The sequence below is a fragment of the Protopterus annectens genome, chromosome 9.part0, assembly GCF_019279795.1.
Source record: "Protopterus annectens isolate FY-2018-M chromosome 9.part0, PAN1.0, whole genome shotgun sequence".
In the NCBI taxonomy this organism is placed as follows: domain Eukaryota; kingdom Metazoa; phylum Chordata; order Ceratodontiformes; family Protopteridae; genus Protopterus; species Protopterus annectens.
The window spans coordinates 1,104,373,543-1,104,389,655 of record NC_056743.1 but is presented as its reverse complement, the minus strand read 5'-3'; the positions used below and the strand labels follow the sequence as shown (position 1 = coordinate 1,104,389,655).

General features: G+C 39.2%; 1 protein-coding gene across 6 annotated transcripts in view; it reads left to right on the top strand.

The window, feature by feature from the left end:
* Positions 1–728: 728 nt before the first annotated feature.
* COPZ1 (COPI coat complex subunit zeta 1) overlaps positions 729–16,113 on the top strand; it is a 682,287-nt gene continuing 666,902 nt past the window's right edge. For 5 of the 6 annotated variants that reach the window (XM_044083951.1, XM_044083949.1, XM_044083954.1 and 2 more), the window contains exon 1: positions 1,090–1,161. In XM_044083951.1, the coding sequence (XP_043939886.1) occupies positions 1,105–1,161 (57 nt within the window). In that variant the 5' untranslated portion in view covers positions 1,090–1,104. Of the gene's footprint in view, positions 882–1,089; positions 1,162–16,113 lie in introns of those variants that run through there. The other variant, XM_044083950.1, reaches the window with a different exon arrangement.

Genomic DNA, 16,113 nt, shown 5'->3' with positions numbered 1-16,113 from the left:
ATCACATGGTATTCAGTGCTGTTTATTATGAATAAGTGAAAAAATAACAATCTTAATGAACGTGTGACAGATCTTTCCAAGGTGGAACAATGTCACATGGTCTTTTTAACACAACATGAGAAACGTCCCTCATGAAACATATATATATATATATATATATATATATATATATTTAATATATATACATATATATAGATGTATATATTTATATACTCCTGAGCATACATCTCAACCTGTTATATCATGGAATCTGGACAATACCTAAATAATGGAGGAACAAAGATCGAAAATAGGAACTATTTTAAATATTACTCTTATATAAACTGAGTAACAGGATTTGTATAATAGCATGCATTTTTCTAAAGGATATAAAGTCTGAAACTCAGATGTATCTGATTATTTAGTGATTTCAATCCTCAGTGATTTGCCAGTAATCCACAAATTTTATGAGGAACAGACAAAAAATCTGGACATTTGAGAGGTATGTCCCTAAGAAGTATACGTGCATGCGAGATCAGTTAAAAACTAAGTGCAATTAACATTAAAGTTCTGTGGTTATTCAAGTGTGGAAACACTGTTTTTACCCTTTTTCAAGTAACCTGTTGCATAAACTAACATACTCATCTCTATGGACACCAGTCGAGTAGGCTCCGCGCATGCTCTTTAAGGGTATACCGCGCAGCCAACAGAAAGTTAGAAAGGTGGTGAGAACCTTCCCATCGTGAAAATTGAGTGCAATTGCTTTAGCCAACTGTATACCAAACATAAGATGATGGGCGGGGTAGAAGATAGCTGAATGTCAGCAATTTTCTCCAATAAGCAGGCGTGTGAATTACTCTTCTCCACGTCGGCACAGCTGGAAGATGGACGCTCTGATTCTGGTAGGATACTTACCTGTTATAGGGTTCTGGGTATGGGGACAGGAGTGGTATCTCGTTATTATTTTGGTAATGAGATGCCTAGTTTCATAAGCTAGGTATACCTTGCTTTAAATGTAGGCAAAACTGACTAGTGGTTGATGGCCTGCCTGTTTTACGTCCTCCTATGAGGCGTGGGTCAACTTGGGCCGCTGCTGTTTTAGGTGGGATTGTATAAGTGTGCCATATGTGCAGCGCAGTGTATGTGTGTGTATATTTTATATGTCTACGCTTTTTGGAGAAGGTGAATGCTCATTCTTTTTGTGGTCATACCGGTGTCATTATTTTGTTTCAATTGAATAAAATGAGCAATTTTATGGAGTGTGCACTGGTTTGATGAAAAACGTACAGGTAACAAACTCTTCCACGTCTTCCTTCTCATTTAACCTGTATCACGTGACACAAGGCCATATGTGTGGAAAGCTATTCTGATTCAGTGCTAACGTCTATACTGAATGTTTAAGCCCACTTTTTGGAGTGAAGTTTGGTTTGAGGGAGAAGTACGTTAGTACTGAGTGGAAATTAACGTTTTGCTATCGTTTTTAGGTGTTAGAATGAAAGCCGGGCACTTGCTTTGTACTTCATAAAACTCTTTTCTGGAAAATAGAATGTTTGTGATTTAGTAAAGACGTTTGCTGCTCTTATTAAAAAAAATATAGTTTATTGCTTTGATACATAGAAACAAACAATATCGCAGATTTAATTTGTGTACAGTAACATAGTTCTAAATGCGTTGTAGTAGTAGTTTGCTGTTTCGTAGGATCTTGATAAGTTACTAGGTTATTGGCCCCGGGTCCCTTATAAGCATGGTCAAGAGTTTAGCCCATGTTTAGGCAAGTCAGCACCCAAAGCCACTGTCCTGCAGGGACACGGATGGAATCCTATCTCTTTCCCATCCAGTTGCACAAGTTGTGTTTAAAAAGAATAATGAGGTACTCTGCTTGACGTGGAGAGGGAGCCTGTTCCACAGATGTTGGTTGTGGCCCACAGACTTCCCCAAGTCCTATTGTTGTCGCAGACTAGGTTGAGATCATGTGTGTGGGTTACTTGAATGAAGCTTGACTTGCAGATATGCAGCAGTCCCATCAAGGCAGGGTCTGTGATTGCTTTGTTTGATAAACAGAGGTCACCTCTGAGGAGTCTGTCTGAAACTGACTAGAGGGATAGCCTGTGTATGGTAGATATTTGAGACCCTGGATTCTCCTGGTGAGGAACCTCTGTGGACTCTTCAGCTGCTGCGTGTGCTTTGTGAGGTACACCCCGAAGGGGGCATTGTACTCAATAATTGGCCTTATAAGGGAAGAATACAGGGATGTTATGACCTCCTTGTCCCTGGATGAGATGCCCTTACTTATGAAGTTGGCCATGTAGAAAGCATTCCATACAACGGAAGCAACGTGGTGGTCTAAAGTCAGGTTGCTATCAACCTGGGTACCCAAATCCCACATGACTGTCTGCTTAGGATGTTATTAATGTGATATGTGGGGATGCCCCTTTCCCCAAAGGGGATGATGAAGATGCATTTTTTGGCATTCAGCTTCAGGCTGTTTCTGACACCAATCATTTGTTTGGGTGAGACTCTCTTGGAGGATGTCCACATCTCTTGAGGAATTGATGACCCCACCCATCTTGCAGACATTTGCAAACTTGGTCAGCCGTAGCTCACTGGTTTTTGCTTGCACCTCAGCGAAGTATATCCCAAATAAGAGGCCCCAAGAACGATCTTTGGGGTACGCTGCTTGTTACAGGTCTACTGCTTGAGATAGAACCCACCTAAACAAAATGGGGGAAGCCATCAGTGAGCCAGTTTGCAACCCATCTGGTAACACATGGGATTGATGCTTCATTGAGAGCATTTGCTGAGGCTGAATGTCAGAGACAGTTTGAATTCTATAGAAACATGGTGTAACAAATGAAGGTTTAAAAAAGTATGCTACTAAAGAGCTGATTGTACATATTGAAAAGTTTTGTCAACCAGAATGGAATTGTACCATTTGTGAATCATGATGGGCATTTTAAATAAGAATGTATCAATCAAGGCTATGTAAAACCCAAGTCTGAAGAGGAGAGTCAGGATATCTGTAAAATGACAGTGGTAAGGTGGGATATTTAAAATTATGCCAAAGTACTCTTGGGGGGGTGCAAAGATGAGATGGAAATTTCTGAAGCGAGTAAGGAACAAAAATGTAAGCTTCTGTTTTAAACTTGTATGATTATTGCAGGTTCAGACAAGTCACATTTATAGGATGTTCTGTAACCATAATGTTGAGACCTGCTACAGCGAAGTACTATGACTTAACTGGCTGAAAGAATGGGCTTACATACACTAAGTCCAAGATGGCCCCTTTCCCAGAATATTCCCTTTTCTCTGAGATGTGGCAGTTTTGGAGTGAAGAATGCTCTTCAAGATTTTGTTTTTCTCCTGGACTTTTGGTATTTTTTGTGTGTTTTGAGTGATGACATTTCAGTAGGGAGCCAGATGTTAACATTCATTAAGGAACTGATCCGGACAACTGCCTGACTCAAATATGGGACATGATGTATTCCTGACTGAGGGTGTAGCATTTGAATGAGTAATACAGGATGAGATGCAGAGGTGTAGGAGGATAATGATGGTTATGCTGAAGTTGTCCAAAAATGCCTAGCTGATAGGTGAAAGTGAAGCCTCAAATGTCCAAAAATTAAAACCCAGACCACATCTTGGAGGTGGTAGGTTTGAAGAACTTTGCAGAAAAGAACTACCTGAGACATAGTTTGGGAAATGGTAGTGGAAACTAATATTTTGATGATCTCTCTACAGATATAACAAAGTGGTGTTTGTTAACTTGTTCTTTATATTGTTAACCTGCAAAATTCTAACTCGTTATTTATCTTTCACTGTATTCTTCTGGAGAGTGGGAAGCAGTAACCTCTGTTATCGTGGAACCTTCAAGCAGTGCAACTGAACTACTCTCTACCCATTTGATATGGACTTGTTTAGGTCAGATTTTCTAGGTTAGGCAAATACAAAAAGTTCTGTGTGTCTTCAGTCAAAGCCGTTCATTCTGAGAATCCTTGAAACTACTTTGATGCTTCACGTGTAAACCTAACTGGTAGCAAAATTCAAGGAGACCTTGTCACCCATTTGCTGTAGTCAGAAAGAATTAGAAAACTGGTGTACAGTATTTTAGTTTGTGTTGGTAAACTAATCACCGTAGACCGGTTGCAGGTACAATGCTCTTGCAAGAGAAACTTGCTTTGACTGTGCACTCTTATCTGTGCCCCCTCAGACTGTCACAGTCTTGTATTCTTTGCTTGAAATCATTCTACAAGTCTTGTCAGAGAAGAAAGCCTTTGCCTGGAAATATTAGAGTAAAAACTCCAAACTTAGAAAATTCACAGTACCCTGTAGTCTGCTACCAAAAAAAGCATTTGGTAGTCAGCTGTACTAAGAAGATGGTTTTCATTCTTGGGCTTCAAAAAGCACTTGAAGGAACCCAACTCGGTGATTAATGAATTTCTGTGTGGAATGGGGTGGGTTTTTTCTTTCACTTCTTTAAAGATAAACTGGGAAATTGTCTGCAGTCAGTCTGTCTTGTTTTACAGCCACATCTGTTTTGTCGTATCTTCTTTGTGCATGTTTTCAGCAGTATTTGTCACTGTCACAAGAAGCATGTTCTTTTGCAGTGGTTTGGACTGTGCGCTCTGTGCATCACCAGTGTATGTATCTTTCGACGTTCTAACAAATATTGCACATCTTGAAAACTTAACTAGTTTTTTCAGTCCTTTCACTATAACTTCAGATTTCCTGCACCTTTTCTTCAGTCATGCCACCTGCAAACCCTTAAACATCAGCTTGACTTCATTTAATTTGCATGTTGAAGGTGGATAACCAAGCCCTTATTACTATTTCTTCCCACACTGTTTACTTCCCTGGACCCCTGACGTGATCCCCGGGGTGAATTTCCTTTCTCTCATCCAATCATCAAGGTTCCTTTTGAAGAGGGCCAAAGAGGCACTCTGCTTGACATGTATGTGACATGTATGCGCAATCTATTCCAGAGTCTGGGGAGTCTCTGGGTCAGGAACCTATCCCTCCAGCATGTTTTGTTTATTGTGATGACAAGGTTTAGATCCCTGGAGCGTGTGGCTCTGAGGGATTGGGATTTCTTTTAAGTGTAGCATGTCTAGCAGCTCTGGGTTTGACATGGCCTTGTATGTTAAGCAGATATCGCCTCTGAGTAGACGATATGCGACAAGAGTATAGCTGGAGTTTAAGGCGGTCAGTGTATGGCATCTGCTTTAGGCCTGTGATTCTTTTAGTGAGGTATTTCTGCGGCCTTTCCAGTTGCAGATGTCTTGAGAGGTACATACCAAACAGGGCGTTGTATTCTATAATGGGTCTAATGAGGGATGAGTACAGTGGGACTGACCTCCTTTTTTCTGGATGAAAAGCCCTTAGGTGTGAGGTGTGCCACATAGAAGGGTTTCCTGACTGTTGTGGCGATGTGGTTATCGAAGGTGAGACCACTGTCCACCTGTGTCCCTAACTCTCATCACACTTTCGGTGTTTAGTGTACTCCCACCTATATGGTAATTCACGGATACATGTTTTTTTCCCCAAAGGGGAAACTATACATTTCTTGGCTCTGGCACCAAACATCTGTTTCTGTAAGGCCCTTTTGCAGAGTATCGACATAATTTGGGGATTCAGTAATGACTCCTAGTTTGCAGTCCTCTGAACTTTGTTAGCCAGAGTCCCTTAGTGTTGGTCTGTACTTCAGAGAAGTAGATGCCAAACAAGAGCGGTCCCAGGACTGAACCCTGAGGTACTCCACTTGTCACTTGTCTGGAGCTGGATTTGGAGTCTGCTACTTTTACAGTGTGGGTTATATCAGTAAGCCAGTTAGCAACCCGTTGGGTAACGTAGGGGTTAATGCTCAGCTTAGTAAGTTTATCTATGATTCCAGAGTGGGGGTGGTGTCAAAGGACTTGGCAAGGTCTAGATAGGCTGCATCACCCTTTGATATGAGACCGGACTTTTTTTTTATTAGGAGGCCACCCCCATGTGGCTGTTTTTTGCAGAAAGTTAAACTTTTTTTCTTTCCAGTCACTTCTCCAGAGCAATGCACCTTATTTCATAAAAAAAAAAAAAATGCTAAAATCACAATGACTATTACATAAAAATTCAACTGGTAAGCGCTTTCATTCTCTTCATGGGACTTCTTCAGACCAAGTTGTATAATGAACAAACTTATTTAAATACTTAATAACAATAACGTGATACAAAGCACTTAATGCCTTAACCACTTCCTTCTAAGAACAACTTTAAAGTTTTCCCTATCATTTAAACCAGGGTATACACGTATTTAGCCTAATTTGCCAGCAATATTCTCTCTAATCCAGTTCATCTTTTGCTGTCAATACAAAATTGACTACTTCATATATTGACATAACTTGCAACTGTTGCATCTTTTCATCCCCACTTCCAAATGATCAGGCATAAATTCCTTTTCTTAAAGTCTTTTAAACTCTCCTTCTCTTTTTTTATATATATATATATATATATATATATATATATATATATATATATATATGAGGCAAAGGCAGGGTGTCCCCCTATAAAATTTTTACTTAAATTCATTAAGAATCTCCAATTATTTTTGATTAATCCTTTGATTTTACTTTCATCTATTGAATTTTCTTAAGTATATGTTAAGGAAAAATATACTGCGGTGGTGGTGCTGCGTTAGCGTTGTTGCCTCAGACGTTGCCCGTTCGATTCTCAGTTAGTGTCTTCTGTGTAGCGACATGCATGAATGGGCGTTCCTTCGTTGAAGGTTGTGCGTTAGGCCCGGTAAGCCAGCATGTCAAAATCTACTGTTAATCATTAGCGGACTGGAGTTCTGCTGTGGTGACCCCTAACCGGGAAAAGCTGAAAGAAACAAACATGTTAAGGAAAAATCCTTTTAATTTTCTTTTGAGTTGCTGTTTACATTTCCTAACTTATGTCCCCTTACATTTTTTACTTCCATCCAGGAATTATTAATAATGTCCCTGGAGTATCCTCTTTCTTGATTTCCTTTTAAGTTCTTTACATTCTTTTTCAAAAAATACTGCCACATCTGTTTTTTTTTCAGGCTAAAGTTATGCATGCTATTGTAGTGGAGATAGCTGTTTATAAATCTTAACTTTTAAAGCATTGCTAGATCTGTATACATTTAGGTCCAAAAATGTAATGTTGTCCTTCCTATAATTTAAATGTCAACTGAAGGTAACTTGTGGATTCATTCACGTGTTTAATAAATTCTAAGAGTTCATGTTCGGATTCTTCCCAAATAAAAAAGAACAAATCATCAATAAAACGTCTGCACATATGTTTTGCAAAGCTGTTTATATAAAAACTTTTTTCCCCAGTTCATCTGGACTATATTTGCATAGCCACAGTAGCCCCCATAGCTGCACAATTTTTTCTGTCTGTATATTTCATCATTATACTAAACAAAAACAAAAAACAAAAAAAATACATAACATAACATCCAACATTTCTGTGAACAGGACTATTTATCACTTTAGACAAATGAGGTTGAAGTACAAAGCTTCCTATTCACCATTTCCAACCCTTCTGCATTTGGTTTAACTGTATATAATGAGGCAATATCTGCTGTAACCAACCCCATGGAATCATCTATTTTCACTTCACTAACTTGAATTCAAAGGAATCTTTAATATAAGATGTACCCTTGTACCTTTTAAGACCAACTTCTGTAAATATTTGTCTACGAAGATGGCTAGAGGTATTGTCTTACTTCCTTGACTGGCTACTATCTGTCTAAAATCGGGGCAATTCAGTTTTTTGTGGATTTTAGGATGTCCAAAAACCTTCCCAGTTTGAAAAAAAATCCACTTTTTTGTCAAATTATTTAAAAACCATTCTATACAAGCAATATGCTTTTTTAACAGATGACCACCTTAGTCGGTCATTTAGCATCAAGGTAATTATTTCTACATGTATTAAGCACCACAACTGCATCGCCTTTATCTGCTTTCGTAATATACAGCTTAGTGTAATTTTTTTTTAACTCAAACAATGGATTTTTTTTCTTTGTTTAAATTATAAAATGCAGGTTCACTTTTGTCGTACAATATTTTTTCTCGCATCGTTCTCACATGCTCCCGATTCTGGCCTGAGAATTGGATTAAAGATTTTCTGAATAATGCTTTTTCCTGAATCTTATTAGAGTTTAGTCTTTAAATAAGCATTTTAAATACAATTTTCTGATGCACTCTTGGTGCATTTATGGTACTTATCAAGTCAGCCCTAGCAGAAGGCGCAAAAGTTAATCCCCTGCTTAATTTATTCCTTCGGCTTTTCCCGTTTTGGGGTCGCCGCAGTGGATATTTACAGTGCTGAGTTGCCAGCCCGATGCCCAGCTTTCAAAGAAGGCACACCCATTCACGCACCTACCTGCATGTCTTTAAACGTTACTCGACCGCAGGGAGGACATGCAGACTCCATACAGAAGGCGCTCCAGCCGAGAATCGAACGGGAGAACCTCTTGCTGTGAGGCGACAACGCTAACCACTGTACCACCTTGGTACAATCCCTTGCAAGGTACTATGACTCATTTAAAATTATTGTGGTATTAAAACAAATGGTATTAAATCCCATGCTTAATGCCATTTGTTTAATACCACATTTGACAAATTAATAATTTTAAATGAGTCCGTCACCGAACCTTGGTTCAGTGGTTTTAATTGTTCCACTTCTTTCCTTTTCTAATTCTTTTTTGTCAGAAAATCCCTCTTGCCATCCTTCTTTTTTTTTTTTTTTTTTCCCCCAGAAGAAAATTTCTTTTGTTTGACCCCCCCCACCCCCCACACACACACACACACACGCACACTTTGTTGCTGTGGTTTCTGGGCTGCTACCCAAGCCCACAATTTCATACCTGTCCCTCCATCTTGAAATACATCCACCTTTTGAAAATTTCCTTTGTTGGACTTGGTGCTTGTATTTCGATAATTATTTCCCTGTCTTTATTTTGCAAATTGCTTTACTCTCTCCAGTCGCATAATCCATTGACTCCACTTGAGTTCATTCTCCTGTGTTTTGCTGTGCTATTCTGCCTAACAACATCATTGCCACTTTCTGCAGCTCTCCCCACTTCCTTAATCTTCATTAGTTTGAATGTCAGCAGATTCAGGACACTCGTGGCTATTGTTAAAGAAATGGTTCACCCCTTCTTCATAATCATTTCTGTTTCTAGCAAATGTTTTCTTGTTACTTTTCTTTTGATTCTCATTTTCAGCTGCAACTTTATCCAGAACCCTAGACCATTTAGCTTCAAAGTTGCTCACTGAAATAGTATTTTTGAGCCTATTATAGCTCAAAATAATATTATTCAATGTATTCATAGTTTGTGTTTCAACAATAGCCTCACATAGTGAAGCCCTGTACTTTCATTCAGGGCTAAGCATGTAAGAGCTCTTTAGAAGAATTGTCTCCTGCAGGTGCACACTTTACTCTTAAACCCCTAGGTACTGGATTTGCTAAACGGGCTTCAAAAAAAGTGTCCCACTGTAGTCTTGTATTTCAACACTTTTTTTTTTCTAATGTGTTGAATTAGTCACCTACTGACAATTCAATAGCAGCAGTGTTGTTCCGCAGATTAGGTTCCAATAAAAATGGATTCTCTGGTCCTCAAACAAGTTGTCTGTGGGTTCAGACGCAGCTGTAGTGCTATTAAATCTTTTTGGGATGGCACTCAAATTTGAATGTCCAGGAGCACCCACACTGCTAACAGGATTCACTCTTTCATGGGAAGCCACCCAGTGAATCCTTAGGTATGTCATGTAGAGTAAATTCTGATGGTGCCAGCAAAAAACCTGAATTCAACTCTGGTTGGGGAGCCAAATCTTTTGTTTTGTAAAAGCCATAAAATCCAGTAGTACCTCACGAAACTCCAAACAACAAAAATGGCTGTAAAAAAGGCAAAAAAAAAAAAACACTGACTTTTTATTACATAAGTCCAACTGGCAAGTGCTTTTATTCCCTTCATGGAACTTCAGACCAAGTTGTATAATGAAAAACTTATTTAAATACTTGATAACAATAAAACTATAGGCAGGACAACATTCATTTTTTGGACCTGAATGTATACAGATCTAACGAAAGGAAGTGCAAAGTAATGGCTAGCTCCACTACAACAGCATAAGTTTAGCCTGAAAAAAAAAAAACATGGTGAAGGGGCAATTCACTAGAATAAGCAGGTTAACAGATGAGGCAGTATGTTTTGGAAAAGAATGTGAAGAACTTAAAAGGAGGGTACCCCAAGGACATCATTAATAATTCCTGGATGGAAGTAAAAATGTAAGGGAACCTAAGATAGCAAATTTAAAAAGCAATTCGAAAGAAAATTCCTTAGCATGTATTTTAGAAAATTCAGTAGATGAAAGTAAAATCAAAGGAATAATCAAGAGTAATTGGAGATTCTTAATGAATTTTCAAGAAATTTAAAAATGTTATAGGGGGAGATCCTTTGTCTCTGAAAGAGGAAAGACTTTAAAAGACTTTAAGAAAAGTAATGCCTACGTGTTTGCCTGATGTTTTGGAAGTGGGGATGAAAAGATGCGTTGTAAGTTTGTCACTATATGAAAAAAGTCAATTTTGTATCGACAGCAAGAAGCTTTGAAATTAGGTTGAATAATTTTTATAATTGCAGGTCCAAATATGTGGTATACTTTACTTTGTGTGAATTATGTCCATTTTGTATAGGAAGAACCATTTCAGAATGAACATATAAGAGCAGTAGACAAGATTGATGTAAGCAATGCGTTGGCAAAGCATGTTAAGCAAAAACATTTGTTAGAAAAAAAAAAGGCATATTTCACATTTGTAATAGCTGAAGAAGTCAGTGGTTTTGAACATAGGTTTGATGCAGATAACTGATTGGAGAGAATATTGGTGACAAATTAGGCTGAATGCGTGTGTATACCCTGGTTTAAATGATAGGGAAAACTTCTAAGTTGTTCTTAGAAGGAAGTGGTTAAGGCGCAAGTGCTTTGTGTCGCATGTAAGTATTTAAGTTTTTCATTATACAACTTGGTCTGAAAAAGTTCCATGAAGGGAATGAAAGCGCTTACCAGTTGGATTTTTATGCAAGTCATTTTGTGTTTTTTTAACCATTTGTTTATTATTTTCCTTTTTACGGCTATTTGTTTGAAGTTTCGTGAGGTAGTATTTACAATATTTACTTGGTGTTTTATAGAGAGAGCAGCAGTGTTTGCCAGTGGTAATGAGAGGGGGGCAATTGCCCATTGGCAGAAGCCCTTTCAGCAGTTTGCTAGTAGACCCTCTCTCTAACACCACTTGACGTTCTTGGTGATAAATGTAGGAGGAGTGTAGTCTAGTCAACTAGAATATTACTCCAGAAATGGTCTAACCTGAGTATGGAGAGAGGAGTAGACTTGTCCTAGTACACTTCCCTGGGCAGAGAATAGGCACAGAAACTGGTAGCAGTATTGGCAAAATTAATCACAACTGTTTTAGATGCATCAAAGAATAAAAGCTTCTAAAGTCTAATATTAGAACTGGTGTGTACTAAATGCTGGAACATATGATCACACTGTCAGATATTGAAAAATCTGTTAAATGCAGCTGGGCACAGCATAAATGGTACAAGTTCAGGGTATATTGAACTCCTTTCTTTAAGTAATGATCTCCAGGATACTACTTACCTGGGTTTCTCGTCCATTCATCCAGATTGCACTTAGAGGGTCTTAGTGAATGTAGATAACGCGGGCAGTTTTGTTGACCGTGAACTAGCCTTTGAAAACAGCTGTTTGTTTTCAAGTGTTGTCTGCTGTGTGCCAGATACATGGGTGCTGCCATTTGCCAGATACATGGGTGCTGCCATTTGCCAAATTTTGAGCTTAAGGCCATGGTCCAGGTACCACCTGCTTGTTTTTTAGTCCCTCCTAGTGAATCTTGATGTCAGAGTTCGACAGTCATCCACAAACCTGGTCAGCCTCAGGACCTTGACATCTGAGAATGCTGAAAGTGGCTGAAGGAATGATCTCTGAGAGGCCACTAGTAACCCTTTTGAATGCCTGTGCCCCTTATATTAATTGGGTTCTGTCAGTAAAGCTAGTTTGCTATCCAATGGGCTTAAGTTGTTGACAATGCCAGAATGTGGAATGGTATCCAAGGCCTTGGCTAGGTCAAAGTCCACCAAGTTGGAGTCAAGATGTACCTTTAACAAACCAAATCCAGCTTGTGTCAAGGGATTGAAGACTGCTGATGTCCTTGTTTAAAGCAATGGAACTCATCCTTATAGAAATTATTAAAGAGAGGGCTGATGAGGCTTGCAAGTCTAGTTTCCAGATTCAGTAGAGTCTCATTTTGGAGTGGAATAGCTAGCAATTCTCCCTATCCCTGTCATGAATCTGGTGGAGAGGATGATGGTGCATAGGTCCAGTAGTTTGACATAAGGGTGCGTTTGGTGCTGACAAGAAGGCAGCCTGACACATTGTCTGGACCCATGGAGCTAGTGTCATTGACATTGCTTTGGAGAAAATTCTGAGGATCGTTCCAGTCTGGGAAGATGGTGGACATGCTAATATTGTGTGTGTGGGGGGGAGGAATTTGTCTGCTAATACTTTATTCCCTGTAGGCATAGCACACAGGTTCTTCTACATTAGCACATTGTTTTGCTGGGTATTGCCCCTAAGGCAGTGATGACTAACCTTTTGGGCTCGGCGTGTCAAAAATTCAGAAAATGCTTACCTTTACTTGGCTTGTCACCACCCCCCAAACAAAATAAATAAAACAGCATGTGTCTCAATACATCAGGGACAAGTCTAGAAATAAGAGACATAAACTACTAGTACTATCAATTTGAGACACTGACAGAAAAAAAATGAATGTGAATTAATATACATTTTCTGAAGTAAAATACATCTTTAAATCTAATTATTGTCATTAAGTGTTAAGGCACCAGTTTCAGGAGGGATTGAGGGACATTTGAGAGGAATATGAAAGGGCGCGTGTGCACACACACACAGACTACTTGCCCTTTGCAGAAGTGTAACTAACCACGAAGAGAAAACAATGTCGGCACTGCCCTTTGCAGACTCTCTTGTCAAGAAAGTATACCGAAATAGTCTTTGAGGTTAATAACTTCCTTATGTCTGCAGCAGTGTTGTTGAACTGGCTCCTGGCACAAAATAATTCAATGCATTTCACACAAGCGACAAATGCAAAAGCAGTTTCTTTTGTAACTTTGGTATTGGTGAATGCTGGTGTCACCCAAAATGTTGTGGTGTCCCCCCTTTTGACACTTGTGTTATAGCTTCACCATCACTGCTAAGGTTTCTGACATAGTTAAAAAAGGTTTTGTGGTTGTCCTTAACATAGGTGCAGTTTTCTGGTCATACTTACATTTGGAGGATTCAGTTTTGCTTTCTTTAATCTTAAGTTCACTATTGATTTTGGGGTATTAAGTTTGTTCTTATAGACAAGTTTTTCTTTTATTATTATTGTCTTTTGGATTTTTCCGATTGGGGGTCGCCACAGTGGAACTCTGGTCCGCTAATGATTGGCAGTAGATTTTTACGTGCTGAGTTGCCAGCCCTGATGCACAACCTTCAATGAAGGTACGCCCATTCATGCACAGCCTTCAATGAAGGTATGTCCATTCACGCATGTCTCCACACAGAAGATGCTTTAGCTGAAAATCAAACACGACAACATCTTAGTGTGAGGCGACAATGCTACCGCAGCACCACCACCGTAGTTTAAATTTTTTCTTTTATTGTATAGTTTCATTTAATTGTATTAGAGCCCACTAGAGATTTCTTCCTTAACTTTGCACTGTATTTGCATCTGAGGGGACTAATACTTCAAAGGATTCATTTAGGTGAGCATAGAAATTCTCTGAATGTAATAGTGAGTAACACAGGGTCATTGATGGGAGGACACTGCTCATATTTCATAAAGTTGTTTTCTAGTTGTAATAGATTTGCTTTTTGAATAATCTCTTAAGACAGAATTTTTGATTTGGTAAATCAGCTGTATTCATTCTGAGAATAAATCCTAAACAGTGGTGTGATTTGACCGTGATGGGGAAACAGTAGGATTATAGCATAGTGGGATTATATTGGTGAGGACTAAATATAATAATTTTGATCCCCTGGTTGGTCTTGGGAGCAAGATTTTATGAAAATCCATGGAGTGTTGTGCATTTTATTTGTGGTATTGTAGGTTTTCCTGTTCATGTAAGGGTAGTGGAAATTCCCCAAGAGAACAATGTTATGCTCAATGGGGAGGAACTCCATTATTTTTAAATCTCTCTAATTGTGGGTGGCATGGAAGGGCTGCAGTAGTTGGCTATGATGTGATAACCCCCCTCTGGTTTATTTAAATTGATTGTAAGTAGGTTATGGAGGTGCTCAAATTCATTATACTCCCCACCCAATGAGTCTAGATGTGATTCTGCTGCTTGGTGATAACCTACCCCCTCTGACAACAGTTTTAGTGGTCCTGCTGTCTCTACAGTGAAGCCATATTTTGGTTACTGTGCAGATGTCCTGTACGGCCAGGAAGGCCTGCAAGTAGTGCAACATCTTATTTAGCAGTGCTGCCTTTTGTCTTGATTTTTTATTGCATTTGTAGTTTGAGGAGGCGACTGTGCTTGAAAAAGAGTACTGTAGTGGAAGAACATGTTTGGACTATTGTATGGAAGCCATGAGGAGAAATTACAGACCATCCCAAGCTAAGCAGGTAGGGTCGCTGGTCATATCATCCTGGACTGATTTATACATTGGAACCCTTAAGAGTGGCACCACTAATATAGCCAATAGATGGTCAATTGTCCTTTTGTTTGTTTTTGTGACATTGTTCTGTTAATAAGATGCTGCTCAAGACTAGTTTCATTCTAAGCTCATACTGGTATTCTGAAACTTCCTGTCAGTTTTTCTTTTCATGTGATCCAAGGAGATGTGTCCAAAGTTGTTCACTGCCAAGTGCACAGTGACCAGTGGTTGGCCAGTGTGCATCTTGCATGAAGTGACAACATGCCATATCCTATCACCCTATTCATGCTCCAGTTTGGTGAGTGGTGCATTTGTATCTCTCTCACTGGAGTCACTAAGACATTTCCAAGTGTATTGGCTTGACCATGCTTGCATTTGTAAATGCTGTTCACTTTTAAATGTAATGCTGAGCATCCTGTATGCACATCCTACGGCTTAGAGGCCTTTGAGGTTGGAGGGGGGGATTTCTTAAATACCTTGGTGTAAGATGGCTTATTTGCTTATTTGGGCTATGAGTTTGGGGTCCATAATGACAAAGTGGTGGGTAATACCAGTAAGTTTGGAAGAGGCTGTTCTCCAAGGTTAGTGAATGCTTTTCATCTGTCACACCAACATCTAGTGGAAGAAGGAAATTGTTAGTAAGCATGAGGCTTTTATTAAATTTGCCAGGATGTGTTGTACTGTGAGGCTGGCTTCAGGTGGTGATGATAGGAGCATGAACTCCTGGCTATTCTGGTGGGTAAGGAATTCGCTGATTAGGTTTGCTGTAAGGAATAAGGGGTTCCTGTTAAATGAGCTTTGCTTTTGAGCTAAGGCTATAATTACAGTGCAGAGGAGCACAAAAAATGCGTTTTTAGGTTAGTACAGTTTACTAGGCAGTAGGTACAGAAGTGCTATAAAGTTGCAGATCCATCTTAATAGACAATAGTAGGGAATTTATAGTGAAGTCAGTCTTGTTTTTTGCAGTTTGAGTTTGTCTGACCTTACAGTACAAGGAAGGTGCAACCCAATGAGTAATTTAAATTGCAATTGGTGAGGGAAGTCTTAAGCAAATGGTTTAAAATCAGTATAGCGGCTAAGCAGTCTGCTGCAGTTTCCACAATAGTTGAGGGGTTGTATACTAAGGAATTTGGTGGCAGCTATTTTAAAACTACTGTATGTAACAGTATCACAGTATGTGAATAAGTGGGTCTGTATTCGCCAAAAGATATTTTCAGCAAACACGTCTTCGACACCTATTCAGCGAAAATCACTTCTGCAATTTGTGGAATTTTCCCAGGGAAATGAAGTAGTTGGCCAACTACACAACTTTGCCCTTTTCGCCACTGTAGTGCGATCTTGGTGATGGTAAATATAGTTTGGGACACAGTCCCCCACTTGGCTGGGTTTGATTTGGTGTGTT